Genomic DNA, 22,250 nt, shown 5'->3' on the forward strand with positions numbered 1-22,250 from the left:
TTTGGTAGCGGGCCGTGTCAGTGGCACTGTATTGTCCTCAAAGCGAGCAAAAAAGTTATTTAGTCTGTCTGGGAGCAAGACATCCTGGTCCGCGACAGGGCTGGTTTTCTTTTTGTAATCCGTGATTGACTGTAGACCCTGCCACATACCTCTTGTGTCTGAGCTGTTGAATTGCGACTCTACTTTGTCTCTATACTGGCACTTAGCTTGTTTGATTGCCTTGCGGAGGGAATAGCTACACTGTTTGTATTCGGTCATGTTGCCCTGGTCACCTTGCCCTGGTTAAAAGCAGTGGTTAGCGCTTTCAGTTTCACGCAAATGCTGCCATCAATCCACGGTTTCTGGTTTGGGAATGTTTTAATGTTTTTTTTATTTTACCCCCTTTTCTCCACAATTTTCGTGGTATCCAATCGCTAGTAATTACTATCTTGTCTCATCGCTACAACTCCCGTACGGGCTTGGGAGAGACGAAGGTTGAAAGCCATGCGTCCTCCGAAGCACAACCCAACCAAGCCGCACTGCTTCTTAACACAGCGCGCCTCCAACCCGGAAGCCAGCCGCACCAATGTGTCGGAGGAAACACCGTGCACCTGGCCCCCTTGGTTAGCGCGCACTGCGCCCGGCCCGCCACAGGAGTCACTGGAGCGCGATGAGACAAGGATATCCCTACCGACCAAACCCTCCCTAACCCGGACGACGCTAGGCCAATTGTGCATCGCCCCACGGACCTCCCGGTCGCGGCCGGCTGCGACAGAGCCTGGGCGCGAACCCAGAGACTCTGGTGGCGCAGCTAGCGCTGCGATGCAGTGCCCTAAACCACTGCGCCACCCAGGAGGCGGTTTGGGAATGTTTTAATCGTTGCTGTGGGTACGACATCGTCAATGCACTTTCTAATGAACTCGCTCACCGAATCAGCATATTCGTCAATGTTGTTGTTGGACGCAATGCGGAACATATCCCAATCCACGTGATCGAAGCAGTCTTGAAGCGTGGAATCAGATTGGTCGGACCATCGTTGAACAGACCTGAGCGCGGGAGCTTGCTGTTTTAGTTTCTGTTTGTAGGCTGGAAGCAACAACATGGAGTCGTGGTCAGCTTTTCCGAAAGGAGGGCGTGGGAGGGCCTTATATGCGTCGCAGAAGTTAGTATAACAATGATCCAAGGTTTCAGCACATCTAATTGTAAAAATGTCAACTGTATTAAATTATAACTTTTTGTGGAATTGAAAAAAGTTAACACAGATCAAAATGAAATTATCTTTCTTGTCTTAATTGTGGTATAAGTGTTGAGACGGTACATTAAATCCCTGATGAAGCTTTAGCGTTCTTAAAGATTCAATGGAAAGCCATTGTATCCCATTGAGCCCATTTCATCCATTACCGGGGTGTGTTTGACACATTTCTGCAGTTGAAACGTTAACCGGGGAAAAATGACAGGCACAAGCACTAATATGAAAGAGTCTCAGCAGTTAAATGAAAGTAATTAATCCATTGAACCCCTCAAACTCAGGAAATAGATGACTGGAAAAGACAGATCCTCAGGTGAGTGGGGCATGTATGTTTCTACAGTCACAGACTCACCATTAGTGGGTACAGTCAGGTAAACATCTGGGCTTTCTTATCACCACCTACAGGGACAGACATGTAACTGTAACTACTCCACATGCTGGTGAACCACAAGTCTTATTATTGTTTGACCTTTATTTTAGCAGGGAGTCCCATTGAGACCAAGGCCTCTTTTCCAAAGGAGCCCGGCATGAACACAATTTACAACATTTACAAAATGAAAATGTACAACGTAGTAAGGACATACAATACCACAAGCAATTTAAGAAGCAGACACATTCCTCAACAGTGAGGTCCTCCATTAAAACATGAACTGCCCTAGAGGCACCAGATCATCAATGTGCAGAGAGCAGATCATTCCATACACAGACCCCCAAAAAACTGAACGCAGATTTCGCTAATTCAATCAAATGTATTTATAAATCCATTTTTACATCAGCAGATGTCACAAGAGGGATGCAACAGGTCAGTACCTCAGGAGCAAATGTCAGTTGGCTTTTCATTGCCGAGCATTCAGAGGTCGAGATAACAGGTGTGGTAGAGAGAGAGAGAGAGTCGAAAACAGCAGGTAGGACAAGGGACAAGGTAGGACATCCGGTGAACAGGTCAGGGTTCCCTAGCCACAGGCAGAACAGTTGAAACTGGAGCAGCAGCACAACCAGGTGGACTGGGAACAGCCAGGAGTCATCAGGCCAGGTAGTCCTGAGGCATGATTCTAGGGATCAGGTCCTCCGGGAGAGAGAGAGAATTACAGGGTGCGTACTTAAATTCACACAGGACACCAGATAAGACCGGAGAATTAAACCAGATATAACAGACTGACCCTAGCCCGCTGGCACACGGACTATTGCAGCATAGATACTGAAGACTGAGACAGGGGAGAGTATAGCCCAGAAAGATCTCCTAATTCTGTAGTGATCAACAGGACCTCTAGAATTAGCCATTCCTGTGATTGGGTCTGGTGACTCGTATGTCTGTAATTTAACAATAAACTAAGGTATGGTGGAAGTTTGAACAAGAGGGCTTAATCAACAAAAAGAGAGCAGTGCAATAGAAACTAATATGGTCATTGGTCACATAGCAACAACATAACCCCTCAGTCTACTGGTTCTGCCCTCTTATTCCTTCCTCTCTCTATCTCATCATAATAGTACAGACATGGAACACTTCTGTATGGGTTCATATCAGTAGAAGTCAATCTGAATCTGGTTTACAGGAAACTGACTGCACTGTGATGCATAGAGATTTTGTTAGGAAGTGTTGCTTTGCATAATAATAAATTAATAGTAATTTTCGAATAATAAATGCGTTGTTTCAACTCGGCAATACAGACAGTAAAAGGAATATGCACTTACATCATTTCCCCCCCAAAGCAATACAATGATGTAAGAAATGTGCACTTTTTATTTTATATATGAAAATGAATACAAAATACAACACACCTTCTCCATTACACTTACATAGTGGAACACTCATCTGGCTCCTATAACAACTACTGTAAAAATACAACAATTATTTCCTCAATAGGGGGGGCGCTGTTTTCACTTTGTAAAAAATGCCTCGTACTCTATTCTAGCTCGTACAATATGGAGGTTCCATTTTCTTACAGACAATATAGATACTAATATGGTCATTGGTCGCATAGCATCAACATAAGCCCTCAGTCTACTGGTTCTGCCCTCTTATTCCTTCCTCTCTCTATCTCATCATAATAGTACAGACATGGAACACTTCTGTATGGGTTCATATCAGTAGAAGTCAATCTGAATGTGGTTTACAGAAGACTGACTGCACTGTGACGTATAGAGATTTTTTTAGGAAGTGTTGCTTTGCATAATAATACATTTATAGGAATTTTCTAATAATAAATGCATTGTTTCAACTCGGCAATACAGACAGTAAAAAGAATATGCCCTTACATCAAATTCTATTTCAAAGCAATACGATGATGTAGGAAATTATCACTTTTTATTTTATACATGGAAATTAATACAAAATACAACACACCTTCTCAATTCATCTTCCATAGTAGAACACTCATCTAAGCTCCTATAACTACTGTAAAAATACAACATTTGAAAGACTTACATAGACAGTATATATGTATATAAAAATATGCATTCATTTAGTTAATAACAAACTATACATGTTCCAACGTACCTGTTAAAGTTGTTATAATAGGTCGGCCAACCAAGTATAAACCAAGATTTTAAGTGGAAAAAATTCACGTACTGTCACGCCCTGGCCTTAGTTATTCTTTGTTTTCTTTATTATTTTAGTTAGGTCAGGGTGTGACATGGGGGATGTATGTGTTTTTGTATTGTCTAGGGGTTTTTCTATGTCTATGGGGGCAGTGTCTAGTATAGGTGTTTGTATGTATATGGCTGCCTAGATTGGTTCTCAATTAGAGGCAGCTGTTGTTCATTGTTTCTGATTGAGAGCCATATTTAAGGCAGCCATATTCATTGGGTATTTTGTGGGTAATTGTCTATGTCTTAACGTTAGTAGCTTGTGTGTGCACTTTCGTTTTGTAGCTTCACGGTCGTTTGTTGTTTTGTATAGTTTGTAAGTGTTTCGTTCGTGTTCATCTTCGTATAATTAAAAGAGGATGTATTTATCTCACGCTGCGCCTTGGTCTCCTCACTATGACGATCGTGACACGTACAGTATATATGCACCTGTATGTAAAAAGAATGGTTTTATGTCAATTTTTTTTTATTTTTATACTGCAAAACCCACTTTTAAACATAAACAGGCACTAGACTCTTGTTTAATTAACTGCAACAAAGAGAGACGTGTAAGATTTCAAGAAAAAGCAAGACCATCAACAATAACAAAGTAAAGCATATGAGACACCAAAAGCAAAAAAATGGCAACTTACAAAACCATAACATTCAGCGTTTGTGAAATTCCATTCATTGATATTAAACTCAGTAAACACTATCATATATCAATGGCAAAATCATTCAAACTGATGTTCAGTTTACAGTTCATACTGTTATAATCACACGGATGATTCAGTTTGTTCGATGACATCATCAGATCGTATCTGGTCTTGAGGAGATTTAACTGTTGAACACAAACCTACAGGCAGAAAACAGATGGAGAGTAGCATTAGAGTTTAACTGTTCAAACTGCTCTTTAAACTGTACACAGTTATATAATGTAACCCATCAGAAGTAACTGTAGCCATGTGGTAAAAGCACATAGCTGTATTCATTTTTATAAACTGGGTGGTTCAAGTCCTGAATGCTGACTGGCTGACAGCTGTGGTAAATGACTGTATACCAAGGGTATGACAAAACATTTATTTTTACTGCTCTAATTACGTGGGCAACCAGTTTATAATAGCAATAAGGCACCTCTGGGGTTTGTGGTATATGGCCAATATAGCACGGCTAAGGGCTGTATCCAGGCACTCCTCGTTGCGTTGTGCGTAAGAACAGACCTTAGCCTTGGTATATTGGCCATATACCACACCCCCTCAGGCCTTTTTGCTTAGATATCCACTAGATGGCACTGTCCCTTTAAGAGAGGTCATAAATAATGTGTGCATGGGAATGTGCATGAGCAGTGTGTAAGAGTGAGAGCAAGCATTTACACTGGAGAGCTGTTGAAATCCATCGTGGGTCCAACATTACTTTAGATGGGTAAATAATACTTTTTTATCTTACTTCTACCGGAATATTTCGTTATTTAGCATCATCTGCAGTGTATAATAGTTTTTGTAATATTTATGCCAGATGGTCATGTTAGGCTGTTGATACTTTCACATTGACATGAGGAAGTTAGCTTCTTGCTAGCTGAATACCAGTGTTCTCAGAACCACGTTGTGGAGTTGACAATAACAATTTTTGAAGCGTTCGTAATTATCAGAATTACATTTTATTTCATGTAAAGCTTCATGGTGTTGTATTATGTTTCATTTTTGAGTTGTAATTGATATGTTGATATGACATTTCCCCCCCGTGCAGTATGGGTGAGATGAGCATCTACTGTTCCATGTGGGGTTAGGGTATCATGTGGGGTTAGGGTATCATGTGGGGTTAGGGTATCATGTGGGGTTAGGGTATCATGTGGGGTTAGGGTATCGTGTGGGGTTAGGGTATCGTGTGGGGTTAGGGTATCATGTGGGGTTAGGGTATCGTGTGGGGTCAGGGTATCGTGTGGGGTCAGGGTATCGTGTGGGGTTAGGGTATCATGTGGGGTCAGGGTATCGTGTGGGGTTAGGGTATCGTGTGGGGTCAGGGTATCGTGTGGGGTCAGGGTATCATGTGGGGTCAGGGTATCGTGTGGGGTTAGGGTATCATGTGGGGTCAGGGTATCGTGTGGGGTTAGGGTATCATGTGGGGTCAGGGTATCATGTGGGGTTAGGGTATCATGTGGGGTTAGGGTATCATGTGGGGTCAGGGTATCGTGTGGGGTTAGGGTATCATGTGGGGTCAGGGTATCATGTGGGGTTAGGGTATCGTGTGGGGTTAGGGTATCATGTGGGGTTAGGGTATCATGTGGGGTTAGGGTTGCATGTGGGGTCAGGGTATCATGTGGGGTTAGGGTATCGTGTGGGGTTAGGGTATCATGTGGGGTTAGGGTATCATGTGGGGTTAGGGTATCATGTGGGGTTAAGGTATCATGTGGGGTCAGGGTTGCATGTGGGGTCAGGGTATCAGGTAAACCCAGGCCTTGCATGTCCCCAGTCACCCTCATTTGTTGACTTCTGTGATCGAAAAAGCCTTGGCCTCATGCATGTCAACATCAGAAGCCTCCTCCCTAAGTTTGCCTTACTTCCGCTTTAGCACACTCTGCCAATCCTGATGTCCTTGCCGTGTCCAAATCCTGGCTTAGGAAGGCCACCAAAAATTCTGAGATTTCCATACCCAACTATAACACTTTCCGTCAAGATAGAACTGCCAAAGGGGGAGGCGTTGCAATCTACTGCAGAGATAGCCTGCAAAGTTCTGTCATACTTTCCAGGTCTATGCCCAAACAGTTCGAACTTCTAATTTTAAAAATTAATCTCTCCAGAAATAAGTCTCTCACTGTTGCCGCCTGCTACCGACCCCCCTCAGCTCCCAGCTGTGCCCTGGACACCATCTGTGAATTGATCGCTCCCCATCTAGCTTCAGAGTTTGTTCTGTTAGGTGACCTAAACTGGGATATGCTTAACACCCCGGCAGTCCTACAATCCAAGCTTGATGCCCTCAATCTCACACAAATCATCAAGGAACCCACCAGGTACAACCCTAAATCCGTAAACATGGGCACCCTAATAGACATTATCCTGACCAACCTGCCCTCCAAATACACCTCTGCTGTCTTCAATCAAGATCTCAGCGATCACTGCCTCATTGCCTGTATCCGCCACGGGTCCGCGGTCAAACGACCACCCCTCATCACTGTCAAACGCTCCCTAAAACACTTCTGCGAGCAGGCCTTTCTAATCGACCTGGCCCGGGTACCCTGGAAGGATATTGACCTCATCCCGTCAGTTGAGGATGCCTGGTCATTCTTTAAATGTTACTTCCTCACCATATTAGACAAGCATGCTCCGTTCAAAAAATGCAGAACCAAGAACAGATATAGCCCTTGGTTCACTCCAGACCTGACTGCCCTCGACCAGCACAAAAACATCCTGTGGCGAACTGCAATAGCATCGAAGAGCCCCCGCGATATGCAACTGTTCAGGGAAGTCAGGAACCAATACACGCAGTCAGTCAGGAAAGCAAAGGCCAGCTTTTTCAAGCAGAAATTCGCATCCTGTAGCTCTAACTCCAAAAAGTTCTGGGATACTGTAAAGTCCATGGAGAACAAGAGCACCTCCTCCCAGCTGCCCACTGCACTGAGGCTAGGTAACACGGTCACCACCGATAAATCCGTGATAATCGAAGACTTCAACAAGCATTTCTCAATGGCTAGCCATGCCTTCCTCCTGGCGACTCCAACCTTGGCCAACAGCCCCGCCCCCCCCGCTGCTACTCGCCCAAGCCTCCCCAGCTTCTCCTTTACCCAAATCCAGATAGCAGATGTTCTGAAAGAGCTGGAAAACCTGGACCCATACAAATCAGCTGGGCTTGACAATCTGGACCCCCTATTTCTGAAACTGTCCGCCGCCATTGTCGCACCCCCTATTACCAGCCTGTTCAACCTCTCCTTCGTATCATCTGAGATCCCCAAGGATTGGAAAGCTGCCGCGGTCATCCCCCTCTTCAAAGGGGGAGACACCCTGGACCCAAACTGTTACAGACCTATATCCATCCTGCCCTGCCTATCTAAGGTCTTCGAAAGCCAAGTCAACAAACAGATCACTGACCATCTCGAATCCCACCGTACCTTCTCCGCTGTGCAATCCGGTTTCCGAGCCGGTCACGGGTGCACCTCAGCCACGCTCAAGGTACTAAACGATATCATAACCGCCATCGATAAAAGACATTACTGTACAGCCGTCTTCATCGACCTGGCCAAGGCTTTCGACTCTGTCAATCACCATATTCTTATCGGCAGACTCAGTAGCCTCGGTTTTTCTAATGACTGCCTTGCCTGGTTCACCAACTACTTTGCAGACAGAGTTCAGTGTGTCAAATCGGAGGGCATGTTGTCCGGTCCTCTGGCAGTCTCTATGGGGGTACCACAGGGTTCAATTCTCGGGCCGACTCTTTTCTCTGTATACATCAATGATGTTGCTCTTGCTGCGGGCGATTCCCTGATCCACCTCTACGCAGACGACACCATTCTATATACTTCCGGCCCTTCCTTGGACACTGTGCTATCTAACCTCCAAACGAGCTTCAATGCCATACAACACTCCTTCCGTGGCCTCCAACTGCTCTTAAACGCTAGTAAAACCAAATGCATGCTTTTCAACCGTTCGCTGCCTGCACCCGCACGCCCGACTAGCATCACCACCCTGGACGGTTCCGACCTAGAATATGTGGACATCTATAAGTACCTAGGTGTCTGGCTAGACTGCAAACTCTCCTTCCAGACTCATATCAAACATCTCCAATCCAAAATCAAATCAAGAATCGGCTTTCTATTCCGCAACAAAGCCTCCTTCACTCACGCCGCCAAACTTACCCTAGTAAAACTGACTATCCTACCGATCCTCGACTACGGCGATGTCATCTACAAAATAGCTTCCAACACTCTACTCAGCAAACTGGATGCAGTTTATCACAGTGCCATTCGTTTTGTTACTAAAGCACCTTATACGACCCACCACTGCGACCTGTATGCCCTAGTCGGCTGGCCCTCGCTACATGTTCGTCGTCAGACCCACTGGCTCCAGGTCATCTACAAGGCTATGCTAGGTAAAGTGCCGCCTTATCTCAGTTCACTGGTCACGATGGCTACACCCACCCGCAGCACGCGCTCCAGCAGGTGTATCTCACTGATCATCCCTAAAGCTAAAACCTCATTTGGACGCCTTTCCTTCCAGTTCTCTGCTGCCTGCGACTGGAACGAATTGCAAAAATCTCTGAAGTTGGAGACTTTTATCTCCCTCAACAACTTAAAAAATCTGCTATCCGAGCAGCTAACCGATCGCTGCAGCTGTACATAGTCCATCTGTAAACTACCCACCCAATTTACCTACCTCACCCCCCATACTGCTTTTATTTATTTACTTTTCTGCTCTTTTGCACACCAGTATCTCTTCTTGCACATGATCATCTGATGATTTATCACTCCAGTGTTAATCTGCTAAATTGTAATTATTCGATTTATTGCCTACCTCATGCCTTTTGCACACATTGTATATAGATTATCTTTTTTTTCTACCATGTTATTGACTTGTTTATTGTTTACTCCATGTGTAACTCTGTGTTGTCTGTTCACACTGCTATGCTTTATCTTGGCCAGGTCGCAGTTGCAAATGAGAACTTGTTCTCAACTAGCCTACCTGGTTAAATAAAGGTGAAAAAAAAAAAAAAAAAAAAAAAAAAATCATGTGGGGTCAGGGTATCATGTGGGGTTAGGGTATCATGTGGGGTCAGGGTATCATGTGGGGTTAGGGTATCATGTGGGGTTAGGGTATCATGTGGGGTTAGGGTATCATGTGGGGTTAGGGTATCATGTGGGGTTAGGGTATCATGTGGGGTCAGGGTATCGTGTGGGGTTAGGGTATCATGTGGGGTCAGGGTATCGTGTGGGGTTAGGGTATCATGTGGGGTCAGGGTATCATGTGGGGTTAGGGTATCGTGTGGGGTTAGGGTATCATGTGGGGTTAGGGTATCGTGTGGGGTTAGGGTATCATGTGGGGTCAGGGTATCATGTGGGGTCAGGGTATCGTGTGGGGTTAGGGTATCGTGTGGGGTTAGGGTATCATGTGGGGTTAGGGTATCGTGTGGGGTTAGGGTATCATGTGGGGTTAGGGTATCATGTGGGGTTAGGGTATCATGTGGGGTCAGGGTATCGTGTGGGGTTAGGGTATCATGTGGGGTTAGGGTATTGTGTGGGGTTAGGGTATCATATGGTGTCAGGGTATCATGTGGGGTCAGGGTATCATGTGGGGTCAGGGTATCGTGTGGGGTTAGGGTATCATGTGGGGTCAGGGTATCGTGTGGGGTTAGGGTATCATGTGGGGTCAGGGTATCATGTGGGGTTAGGGTATCATGTGGGGTTAGGGTATCATGTGGGGTTAGGGTATCATGTGGGGTTAGGGTATCATGTGGGGTTAGGGTATCATGTGGGGTCAGGGTATCGTGTGGGGTTAGGGTATCATGTGGGGTCAGGGTATCGTGTGGGGTTAGGGTATCATGTGGGGTCAGGGTATCATGTGGGGTTAGGGTATCATGTGGGGTTAGGGTATCATGTGGTGTTAGGGTATCATGTGGTGTTAGGGTATCATGTGGGGTCAGGGTATCATGTGGGGTCAGGGTATCGTGTGGGGTTAGGGTATCATGTGGTGTCAGGGTATCATGTGGGGTTAAGGTATCATGTGGGGTCAGGGTTGCATGTGGGGTCAGGGTATCATGTGGGGTCAGGGTATCATGTGGGGTCAGGGTATCATGTGGGGTCAGGGTATCGTGTGGGGTTAGGGTATCATGTGGGGTCAGGGTATCATGTGGGGTTAGGGTATCATGTGGGGTTAGGGTATCATGTGGGGTCAGGGTATCATGTGGGGTTAGGGTATCATGTGGGGTTAGGGTATAATGTGGGGTCAGGGTATCATGTGGGGTCAGGGTATCATGTGGGGTCAGGGTATCGTGTGGGGTTAGGGTATCATGTGGGGTCAGGGTATCATGTGGGGTCAGGGTATCGTGTGGGGTTAGGGTATCATGTGGGGTCAGGGTATCATGTGGGGTCAGGGTATCATGTGGGGTCAGGGTATCATGTGGGGTCAGGGTATCGTGTGGGGTTAGGGTATCGTGTGGGGTTAGGGTATCGTGTGGTGATAGGGTATCATGTGGTGTTAGGGTATTGTGTGGGGTTAGGGTATCATGTGGACACTGTGTTTGTAACTATTCATATTGTTTTATGATTTTTTTTTTTTGATTTTCATGAACAAAGTAATTTTGTTTTATGGACATCTTGTACTCAGTTATTTGAAATGTTAGAAAGTCCATTCTAACTGTGAACATTGTGGTCTCTGTATTTTCTTGTTATTTTATAGAAAGTAGAGCTACTACCGTTTATGCATTTTACTTTGTACTTTTTGTATTCAGATTGTTTTTATGCACTTTACTAACAGATTTATTTTACTAGATGGTGATTTAGACTGAAATGTACTTCATGGTGACTTCACCTTGTGGTGATTTCACTCCTACATTATCCTATTGTAAATGTAAGCTTTGACAGAATATTCAACCCCAAATTAGTTTGTGTTCCGTGCTGGGTTTACTTTTGCCAGGCTACATTATGAAATCTTTAGTTTGCCTTTTTGTGAGGAAAAGCTTCCATAAAAGACATTTAACAGAAATAGCTGCGCCTGGACACTTTGTCTATTTACATTTGAAATGAACCATTTCATTCCACATTAGTCTAACAGTGATATAAAAGCACACCATAAAGAAGGATAATCTCCAGCTGGATAAACTGATTGTAGAGACACTGAAAGAAAGTTCTCACCTCGAGCCCTGCAGCATTTCACCGTCAGTACAATGGACACCAGTAGAAAGGGAGACACCACCAGTAGACCACAAAGCAGCCTGGGTAGAGAGATGGAGACAACAGAACCTGGAAGGACTAGCAAAACACATGTTTTACCATCAAGACACAAACATACACACATACACAGTAACTCTCTCACACACACAGACAGCACTCACCTCTCACTGTCATCCAGCTCTCTGGTGATTCTCCCTTGTCAGGGTATTTGCATTTGTAGAATCCTTCATCTGACTTGGATACTGCAGGGATGGTCATCTCTCCTATGATCTCATTCTTGATGAGTACTCCATCTTTGTAGAAATCAGCCTTGATGTTTGAGCTTGTTGTCCAATATTTGCAGCAAAGAGTCACAGAGTCTCCTTCAGTCATGGGATGAACAGGGCTCTCCAGGATCACATAACCATCTGTGTAACATTATATATAAATAATACTGTAAATCTGCATACTGGAGTCATCACCCTCAAATCGTATTAACTTGTATTTTATAAGAGATGCAATTCAGAATTGAACATACATTGAAATATTGATGTTTTGTGTGTGAATGTTGTACAATAGACATACCATCCACTGTGATGTTGACAGCATTACTGTACTCTCCTGATCCAGACTCACACCAGAACACTCCACTGTACCATGTGTATGTGTAGCTGATGGTACATGTAGACCCTGTTATTGATCCCCAGTTAGAGACACACCCTGACTCTACTCCTCTCTCTGTGTATCTCATCAGTCTCCATCCAGTAGAGTTCCCCTTCTCCTCACAGCTCAGTGAGAGAGACTTTGATCTAAAGTGTTGAGTTGTGTTGGGACTTATTCTGAGAGACACTGAAGACTGCAGATCTGAAACAGAGAGAGACAGAATCAAACCTTTATTTAAATAATATATATTATACACATGAGGGAGACTTAAATATGTTTGAATGCAGTTAGTTACCTCCTGACCAGAGAAACTGAGGTTCACTGTAGAGTGTGTCATAGACTGGGTCTCCTCTCCCAGCTCTACACACATATCCTCCTGTGTGACCAGCAGGACTCAGGGTGTAGAAGCTCTCTGTAGTTCCAGTACTACTGTCAGATAGGGTCTCTACAGAGTATGATGAGTCTGATAGAGAGGGTAACCCAGCTCTGTAGGGAACAGTTCTGTACCAGGAGAACCTCCAGCCTTTAGACGTCTTGTCAACTTCACAGCTCAGAGTCACTGAGTCTCCAGGGTTCAGCCACTGAGGAGAGATACTCAGGACAGCCTTGGGTTTATCTGTTAAGGAAAGGCAGGTTTCAAACTTTTAAAATAAAACATATTCTAGACAATCATCAAGACTCGTATAAGCATGAATAGACTTACCAGACACAGTCAGTTGTACAGCATCACTGGTCTTGGAGATCTTGTTTCCCTTGACACCCTCACAGGTATATAAACCACTGTTAGACATGTAGACAGGACTGATTCTGTACTCAGGTGTTGTGTTAAAGGGGATCACTGACTGACTATTCTTATACCATCTGTAGTTCCAGTCAGAGTCTCCTCCTCCCTGTATATCACATCTCATAGTAACAGTCTCTCTAATGAATATCTGGGTCCAGTTGGGTTGGAGGGTCAGAACAGCAACAGGTCTCTCTGCACAGACACAACACAGACAACTAACTGAACAAACAATTTTATCAATAGGTCTACTCATGAATATAGCTTCAAGTTAGCTACAGATGTTGGGATACAGTAAGCATACAAAATATTATACCCTAAATTACTTTCTATCAATGTAAAATAGCATCCATTAATCATAAAACTGTTTAAGACTCACCAGTAATGTTTATCTGGACTGGGTCACTGTACAGGGTGTAGTAGACTGGGTCTCCTCTCCCAGCTCTGCACCAGTACTGTCCTCCATCAGAGACACTGACCCAGCTGAGTGTGTAGGAGTATCCAGAGGTTGTGGTTACTGGTGTAGAGTCTGGTCTGTGTCTGTACCAGTAAAACTTCCATCCAGAAGACTCTACAGTACAGGTCAGTGTCACACTGTCTCCTGTGAATACGTCCTCCTTGTCTGAAGTCAATGTAGTCGACGGCTGATTATCTGTTGGTATTGCAATAGGTTTGAGTGTAAACATCCAGTGTCCTGATACACTATGACAACAACCTCAACAAGTTAGCGATGGAGCATCAATAGTGAACTCACCAGTGACTCTGATGGGGAGGAAAACACTGAGTTGAGACCACTGAGGCCGACCTGTCCTCCCCCCAACACATCTGTACTGACCAGCCTGGTTAGACAGAGTGGTGATGGTTTGACCAGGCGTACTGGATTTGAAGTTGTTGCCTATAAACCAGCTGTACGTCCAGTCTGTGTACATTGATATGTCACACTGCATGCTGACTGTCTCTCCAGAGTAGAAGAGACCCTGAGGAGAGATACTCACTGAGGCCGTGGGCAGAGCTGTAGAAACACAGTTAAATATTAAGACATGTAGTCAGAGAACCAATCTTTCCAGATGATGATCTTACTTCAGTAGGTAATACAGTAACTAAATATTAACACACTGACCATGTCTATTTGATTTACTCAATATAAATAGTGTTTGACACACAAGAGAGACACAACAAAGTAACTCACCATTCACAGTGAGGGTAATAACATTACTTGGTTGTGAAGATGTGGGTCTGGATCTTCTCTGTCCCTGACACAAGTAGAGACCCTGGTCAGACTCAGCAGCTCTACTGATGGTGAGGGTGTCTCCTGTTATAGTGTGTATGACAGACTGGGATACCTCATTATCATTCCTGTCTTTGTACCACTTATAGTTCCAGCTACTGTCAGACCCTACTGAACACATCAGAGTAACTGTCTCTCCAGGGAACACAGGGTTTGGCTCTACACTCAGTGTAGTTTCAGGCAGAGCTGAGAAAATGCAGACCAGAATATTAAAACATCTGCATATATGCTTGGTGTTTAAAATAATTGAGCTGTTGCTGTAAAGTTTTGATAAAATTACATTTTCCGTAATGTGTATGTTGACTCGATTTAGTTAGAATTTACAGTATGCATGTCTGTATTCTATAAGATTAACCCACATTGGCTCAGAATTGAGAATGTCCAGATTGAAAATATCTCACCAGTGATGATGATGGGGAGAGATGAGCTGAGATTTGACCACTGGGGCCGCGTTGTTCTTGTCCCCCGACACTGGTACTGACCAGCTTGGTCAGGGAGAGAGATGGTGATGGTTTCACTGGTCTGACTGGAAAACTGTTGGTTGTTTCTGTACCAGTTGTACGTCCAGTCTGTGTAGTCTGGTATGTCACACTGCAGAGTGACTGTCTCTCCAGAGTAGAGGGGACCCTGAGGAGAGGTACTCACTGAGGCACTGGGCAGAGCTGTGGAAACACAATCAAAAAATATCCAATATACACTGAGTGTACAAAACATTAGGAACTTTCCATGACATAGACTGACCAGGTAAATCAGGTAAATCCATCCATGTCACCTGTTAAATCCACTTCAATCAGTGTAGATGAAGGGGAGAAGACAAGTTAAAGATGGATTCTTAAGCCTTCAGACAATTGAGACATGGATTGTTTATGTGTGCCATTCAGAGGGTGAATGGGCAAGACAGAAGATTGCAGTGCCTTTGAATGGGGTATGGTAGTAGGTGCAAGGTGCACCGGTTTGCGCCAAGAACTTCAACGCTCCTGGGGTTTTCACACTCAACAGATTCACGTGTGTATCAAGAATGGTCCACCACTCTAAGGACATCCAGCCAACTTGACACACCTGTGGGAAGCATTGTAATCAACATGGGACAGCATCCCTGTGGAACGCTTTTGACACCTTGTACAGTCCATGCCCCGACGAATTGAGACTCTTTCCAGGGCAAAAAGTGTACGGTTGCAACTCAATATTAGGAAGGTGTTCTTAATGTTTTTTACTCTCATTATAAATGATTCTAGTTACCCATTGAGATGTTTACATGATTAGTTAGACTTACCAGACACAGTCAGTTGTACAGCATCACTGGTTTTAGAGCGCTTGGTTCCCTTTACACCCTGACAGGTATATGAACCACTGTTAGACGTGTAGACAGGACTGATTCTGTACTCTGGCTTTGTATTAGAGTATATTGACTTTCTGTTGTTATGCCACTCATACTGCCAGTCAGAGTCTCCTCCTCCCTGTATGTCACATCTCATAGTGATAGTATCTCCTCTAAATATTTGGGTCCAGTTGGGTTGGAGGGTCAGAACAGCTACAGGTCTCTCTGCACAGACAACTAACTGAATAAATAGCAAGGAAGGTGTTCTTAATGTTTTGTTCACTCAGTGTATATTGTGCAACTAAATACTTGCAGCTCTTACATCATTCTCTCTCAGACACAAACATCCATGGATAAAAATTTAAATAAAAAAGAGCTTCAGCATAACAATACATCCACTACTTGAATATGCTCGTGGGCACCACGAGCCACCAGAACAGCTTCAATGTGCCTTGGCACAGATTCTAAAAGTTTCTGCAACTTCCTGTGTGGAAGCACCCCATGCTTTCAATATACTTGCTACTGTTATTATTCACTGTCTTTTTACTGTAGTTTTTTATTTCTTTACTTATCTATTGTTCACTTAATACCTATTTTTTACTTAAAAAATGCACTGTTGGTAAGTAAGCATTTCAATACCTGTTGTATTTGGTGCACGTGACAAATACACTTTGATTTGATTTTGTATCCTTCATTTATTAAAATCTAGATTTGTTTAAAAAAAATAAAACATCCTAATGAAAGATCTGATTAGCTCTTTCATTCATATCGTCATGACAGGAAAGTCAGATCATGAGATCTTTCATTCCTATCAGTACCTTCATGCTCCATGAGATGCTGTCAGACTGGTCAGATGCTTTTCAGAATGGTGAGATGCTGTCAGACTGGTCAGATGCTTTTCAGAATGGTGAGATGCTGTCAGACTGGTCAGATACTTTTCAGAATGGTGAGATGCTGTCAGACTGGTCAGATGCTTTTCAGAATGGTGAGATGCTGTCAGACTGGTCAGATGCTTTTCAGAATGGTGAGATGCTGTCAGACTGGTCAGATGCTTTTCAGAATGGTGAGATGCTGTCAGACTGGTCAGATACTTTTCAGAATGGTGAGATGCTGTCAGACTGGTCAGATGCTTTTCAGAATGGTGAGATGCTGTCAGACTGGTCAGATACTTTTCAGAATGGTGAGATGCTGTCAGACTGGTCAGATACTTTTCAGAATGGTGAGATGCTGTCAGACTGGTCAGATGCTTTTCAGAATGGTGAGATGCTGTCAGACTGGTCAGATGCTTTTCAGAATGGTGAGATGCTGTCAGACTGGTCAGATGCTTTTCAGAATGGTGAGATTCTGTCAGACTGGTCAGATGTGAAATCATGTGAAACCATGTGGTTTTGGAACACTTCACATGTGATGATATTTCACATGAAGGTTCACATGTGGATTTTCACATGTGATTACGTAACTTTTTAAATGAATTTTCACATGAGAAAATAGACACATGTTTTCAACTTAAAGGAAAGGTTCACTCATTTTGAATGTTAAATTGTTTTTCTGCATCTGTCACGATCGTCTTCGGGTGAAAGAGAGGACCAAGGCCATGTGAATACATAATCGATTTATTTCAGCGACGTACTGAAGAACACTTAAACAAAACTACAAACCGACGACCGTGAAGCTATACAAAACAAATAAGTGCAGACACTGGCAACTTACACATAGACAATCACCCACAACCTACCTAATGACTATGGCTGCCTAAATATGGCTCCCAATCAGAGACAACGATAGACAGCTGTCTCTAATTGAGAACCAATCTAGGCAACCATAGACTTACATAAACACCTACAATGAACACAACCCCATGAACTCTACAAACACCCCCTAGACAATACAAACACCCTAGACGAGACAAAAACACACAAACATCCCCCATGTCACACCCTGACCTAACTAAAATAATAAAGAAAACAAAGATAACTAAGGCCAGGGCGTGACAGCATCTCTAAATGATGTTTTATCGATTCCCTGTGTCATTTCATGTTTTCATGTGTATCTGAGTTGTTGGAGTTCAAGCAGACAAAAATATGGCTGGTATGATGTATCATACTGGCTCCAATACAGACTTTAGTCTACCTGCATAAACACAGCCATCATAACACAATCACCTATCAGTCAAATAAAACATGTACATAAACTATGTTTCCTACCTCTTTACAGATCATACATACACAACTGAATCACCTTTTCTCATAACATTAATGAACGTGAGGAAGGAAAAGCAGAGACAAAGATGATGAAACATAAAGAGATGGAGGTTTGATCAAATAAATGAATATCTACCATAATTTTCACCACAGTGTCCACAGTAGATGAGGATACTCAGCACTTCAACAAAGACAAAGAAAGTCATTACAATACAGTAGTAATACAGAAGTGTATACTACTATAGTAATAGAGTAGTAATATTAACATTAGTGCATTGTGCTCATAGACAAACACACAAACACTAATACAACGTCAGTACTTACAGAGCAGCACACAGAGCATTGTGTTCTCCATTCTGTCCCACTGACAAGTGACTTTCTCTACAACTACAGTTCTTCTGACAAACCCCTCTACTTCCTATATGATGATAGTCTGTTTAGATCACACCTCTTCACAATCACTCAGAAAATAGAGAGAGGAAATTGAGACATTTACAAAACTGTTAGAAAAAAGAGTAGTGGTTGATGGCGTGTTCATTTTCTGACCAACTTCTTCTTATGATTGGCTACATGACCTCACACTGGTTCCTTCCTCTTTATTGGAAAAAAGGAGGATGGAAGGAGAATAGAGATCTGAGATGAGATCAGTTTGGTATCAGAATGTGCAGATGTTAGTTCATTTTTACACCCACCATGCACAGATACATGCCTCCCCTCAAACCTTTGCTATTGTGACTACTGGTATCCCAGCTAGCCTCAGCTTCAGCTATCCCCTCCATACACACATACACTATTTCTATAGGAGGATCATGTGTCAAAACCACACTCAGTTAGCTGACTCTTCTCAGCGGTTTGGTGGTTGACTTGTTCATTAGTCAGATGATTCTGAGGGACACTTTTAGTTTGATACTGTCGACATAGATATGTCTTTGTTATTGTGTTGTTTATGGTTGTGTTTCAATTTGTTTGTTTATGTGATGTGTGTCAGTGTGTCATTTGTTCATTAATTGTGAATGTGTGTGTTGTTTTTTGTTGAATATAGCACAAAATATTTTATTGTATCAGGTTTTTTGTAGTTTGTGTTAAGATAAAGATGTGTGCCTAATTTGCATAAATACACCAGGTATATTTGTAATATGAATAATTAACATAAAGGGGAGGAACATGGCTGCCACCACCAAACTCTTGCTCTGTCTACCCTACCTGCACTCACCTGTATTGTCTGGACTGACTCTTTAGTTATTGTTGTTGTCAAGTTCACTTGCATAATTCAACAAGTGTGTCAATAGCAGGATACCCTCAGATTAAAAACCAACAGGCTTGTCTCTAGATTAAATCTATCTATACACACTTTACATTGTTTGCGAGGTCAGACATACTATCACTATAATGTTTCTACAGTCAGACTTCACCATTAGTGGGTACAGTCAGGTAAATATCTGGGGGTTTCTTATCACCACGTACAGGGACAGGCCTGTAACTGTAACTACTCCACATTCTGGTGGACCACAATTCTTATTATTGTTTGACCTTTATTTTAGCAGGGAGTCCCATTGAGACCAAGGCCTCTTTTCAAAAGGAGCCCGGCATGAACACAATTTACAACATTTACAAAACGAAATCGTACAACGTAGTAAGGACATACAATACCACAAGCAATTTAAGAAGCAGACACATTCCTCAACAATGAGGTCCTCCATTAAAACATGAACTGCCCTAGAGGCACCAGATCATCAATGTGCAGAGAGCAGATCATTCCATACACAGACCCCCAAAAAACTCAATGCAAATTTTCCTAATTTTCTAGCGATCAACAGGACCTCCAGAATTAGCCATTCCTGTGATGGGGTCTGGTAACTCGTATGTCTGTAATTTATTAACAATAAACTGAGGTATGGTGAAAGTTTGAACAAGAGGGCTTTATAAACAGAAAGAGAGCAGTGCGTTGATCTATGAGCCTTAAGAGGACCAGCCTACTTTCTGATACAGAATACAGTGATGTGTTCTAAATCTGTAATGAAGCATAGTGTGCTATGATAAACTGTGTGCAATGGCTTCAATACAGTTGCAGCTGCATTCATAACACTTCCTGTTGAACGCAGGACGAGGAAGAGCTCGGTTTTGTTTGTTTGGAAAGTTTGTTGTTTGAAAGTATATTGGAAAGTTATTGGTAGCTACCTAGCTTCTTAGTTTGGATCCCGTGACGCAGTTGGCATCAGTTTCTGGCACTGCTTGTCTCTTTCCAGTGATCCTGCCGGCCAAGGACGGGTCTGAGGAGTTATTTGGCGTCGCAGCTAGCCTAGCTGCTTTCTAGCTGCAAATCAAGCTCTGCTGTTTGTTGTTTTAATTTAATTTAATTTTAATGTGACCTGCCCTGTCTGGAACTGTGTGGAGTAACAGTATAACATACGTTGCTAGCTACCATGACAAAGACCAAAGCCGGCGGGAGTATTGTTGAGGACAGTGGTGTCTCTCTATCACACGTGAAGGATCTTTTAAACAAACAACAAGAGACCTACAGCAGTAGTTACAACAAAAGGAAATTGCTTCAAGTGTTTTGTCCAAATACTGGTGGATTCTACTAATAAAATAATGGTCTTCTCCCAGGGTCAGCTTGACGACTTGAAACAGGAGAACGGCAAGATGACAGCAATCTGTAAGTCATTGAGAGAGGACATCAGGTCTGTGTGTGAATCCATGATAACAATGACAGATAAATCAGACTATCTCGAGGGACAATCAAGGTGGAACAATATGGTTGTGGACGGAATTGCAGAATCTCCACATGAAACCTGGACGGAGTCTGAGGACAAAGTGAGGGAAATTATCTCTGAGAAATTGAAGATGGACCACAGGAAGATTGAGATGGAACGCGCCCACAGGACTGGAAAACCCACCACCGGCCCAGGTGACAGACCCAGGCCAATAGTGGTCAAGTTCCTGAGGTTCAAGGACAAGGTAGCTGTTCTGGAAAGAGCGAAGAACTTGAGAGGAACATATATCTTCCTCGATGAGGACTATCCTGAAGCTGTGCGCCAGAAGAGGAAAGAACTGATCCGAGCCATGAAAGCTGCCAGAGCGTGTGGGGACATTGCGTACATCTGCTATGATAGGCTCATTGACCACCCTCCCTCCCAGAAGCCTGGAAGGGATGAGAGAGCCAAGCCTATGGGTTCGTAGTCTCAACCCCACAGCACACACACACCAATTGATTAATGGACTGCTGAATGTATATATTTTTTATCTAGCTTTGTTTGCTCTTTTCCATATTATGTCTCTCTGATAAGCTACCCAGGAAAGGGCTGAAAATAGCCCATATTAATATATGTAGCCTTAGAAATAAGGTTCATGAAATAAATAACTTGCTAACATCCGATAACATTCATATATTAGCCATTTCTGAGACTCACTTAGATAATTAGTTTTATGATACAACAGTAGCAATACAAGGATATACCATTTAAAGAAGAGACAGAAATGCTAATGGGGATGTGTTGCTGTATATATTCAGAGCCATATCCCTGTAATGCTTAGAGAAGATCTTATCTTATTGAAGTGTTGTGGTTGCAGGTTCATCTAAAGCCTTTTCTTCTGGGGTGTTGCAATAGGCCACCAAGTGCCAACAGTCAGTATCTAAATAATATGTGTGAAATGCTTGATAGTGTATGTGATGTAAACAGAGAGATCTACTTTCTTGGGGACCTGAATATTGACTGGTTTTCATCAAGCTGCCCGCTCAAGAGGAAGCTTCTCACTGTCACCAGTGCCTGTTATCTGGTTCAGGTTATTAATCAACCTACCAGGGTGTTTACAAACACTACAGGAACAAGATCATCCTCATGTATCAATCATGTATTGTGCATGTATTGTATTTTGCATCCACATGTTTTGTGATCACAATATAGTGGCTATATCCAGGAAAGCCAAAGTTCCAACAGCTGGGCCTAAAATAGTGTTTAAGAGATCATACATAAGATTTTGCATTGATTCTTATGTGGATGATGTTAAAAATATGTGTTGGTCTGATGTGATTAATGAGGAGCATCCAGACGTTGCACTTGATGAATTTATGAAATTGCTTCTTCCAGTTATTGATAAACATGCACCTGTTAAGAAACTGACTGTTAGAACTGTTACGGCTCCATGGATTGATGAGGAATTGAAAAACTGTATGGTTGAAAGAGATGGGCCTAAAGGAGTGGCTAATAAGTCTGGCTACACATCTGACTGGCTGACATACTGCAAATTGAGAAATTATGTGACTAAACTCAACAAAAGAAGAAGAAACTTTATTATGAAGCCAAGATAAATGATATAAAGAATGATGAAAAAAAACTTTGGAGTACTTTAA

General features: G+C 43.1%; 2 protein-coding genes across 2 annotated transcripts in view; both read right to left on the minus strand.

Moving 5' to 3' along the window:
• LOC139561664 (SLAM family member 5-like) overlaps nucleotides 1-22,250 on the minus strand; it is a 96,780-nt gene that overhangs the window by 41,891 nt on the left and 32,639 nt on the right. The window lies entirely within an intron of this gene.
• On the minus strand, nucleotides 2,969-18,297 carry LOC139561661 (cell adhesion molecule CEACAM5-like). The gene is made up of 12 exons (XM_071378909.1): nucleotides 18,224-18,297; nucleotides 18,036-18,080; nucleotides 14,782-15,042; nucleotides 14,282-14,566; nucleotides 13,847-14,104; nucleotides 13,472-13,744; nucleotides 13,015-13,287; nucleotides 12,607-12,927; nucleotides 12,234-12,512; nucleotides 11,831-12,076; nucleotides 11,631-11,747; nucleotides 2,969-4,649 (listed from the first exon to the last, which is right to left on the minus strand). The coding sequence occupies exons 1-12, from the start codon at nucleotides 18,252-18,254 to the stop codon at nucleotides 4,570-4,572; spliced, it is 2,469 nt and encodes an 822-aa protein (XP_071235010.1). The 5' UTR covers nucleotides 18,255-18,297; the 3' UTR covers nucleotides 2,969-4,569.

This window comes from Salvelinus alpinus, chromosome 31 (assembly GCF_045679555.1).
Source record: "Salvelinus alpinus chromosome 31, SLU_Salpinus.1, whole genome shotgun sequence".
Taxonomy (NCBI): Eukaryota; Metazoa; Chordata; class Actinopteri; order Salmoniformes; family Salmonidae; genus Salvelinus; species Salvelinus alpinus.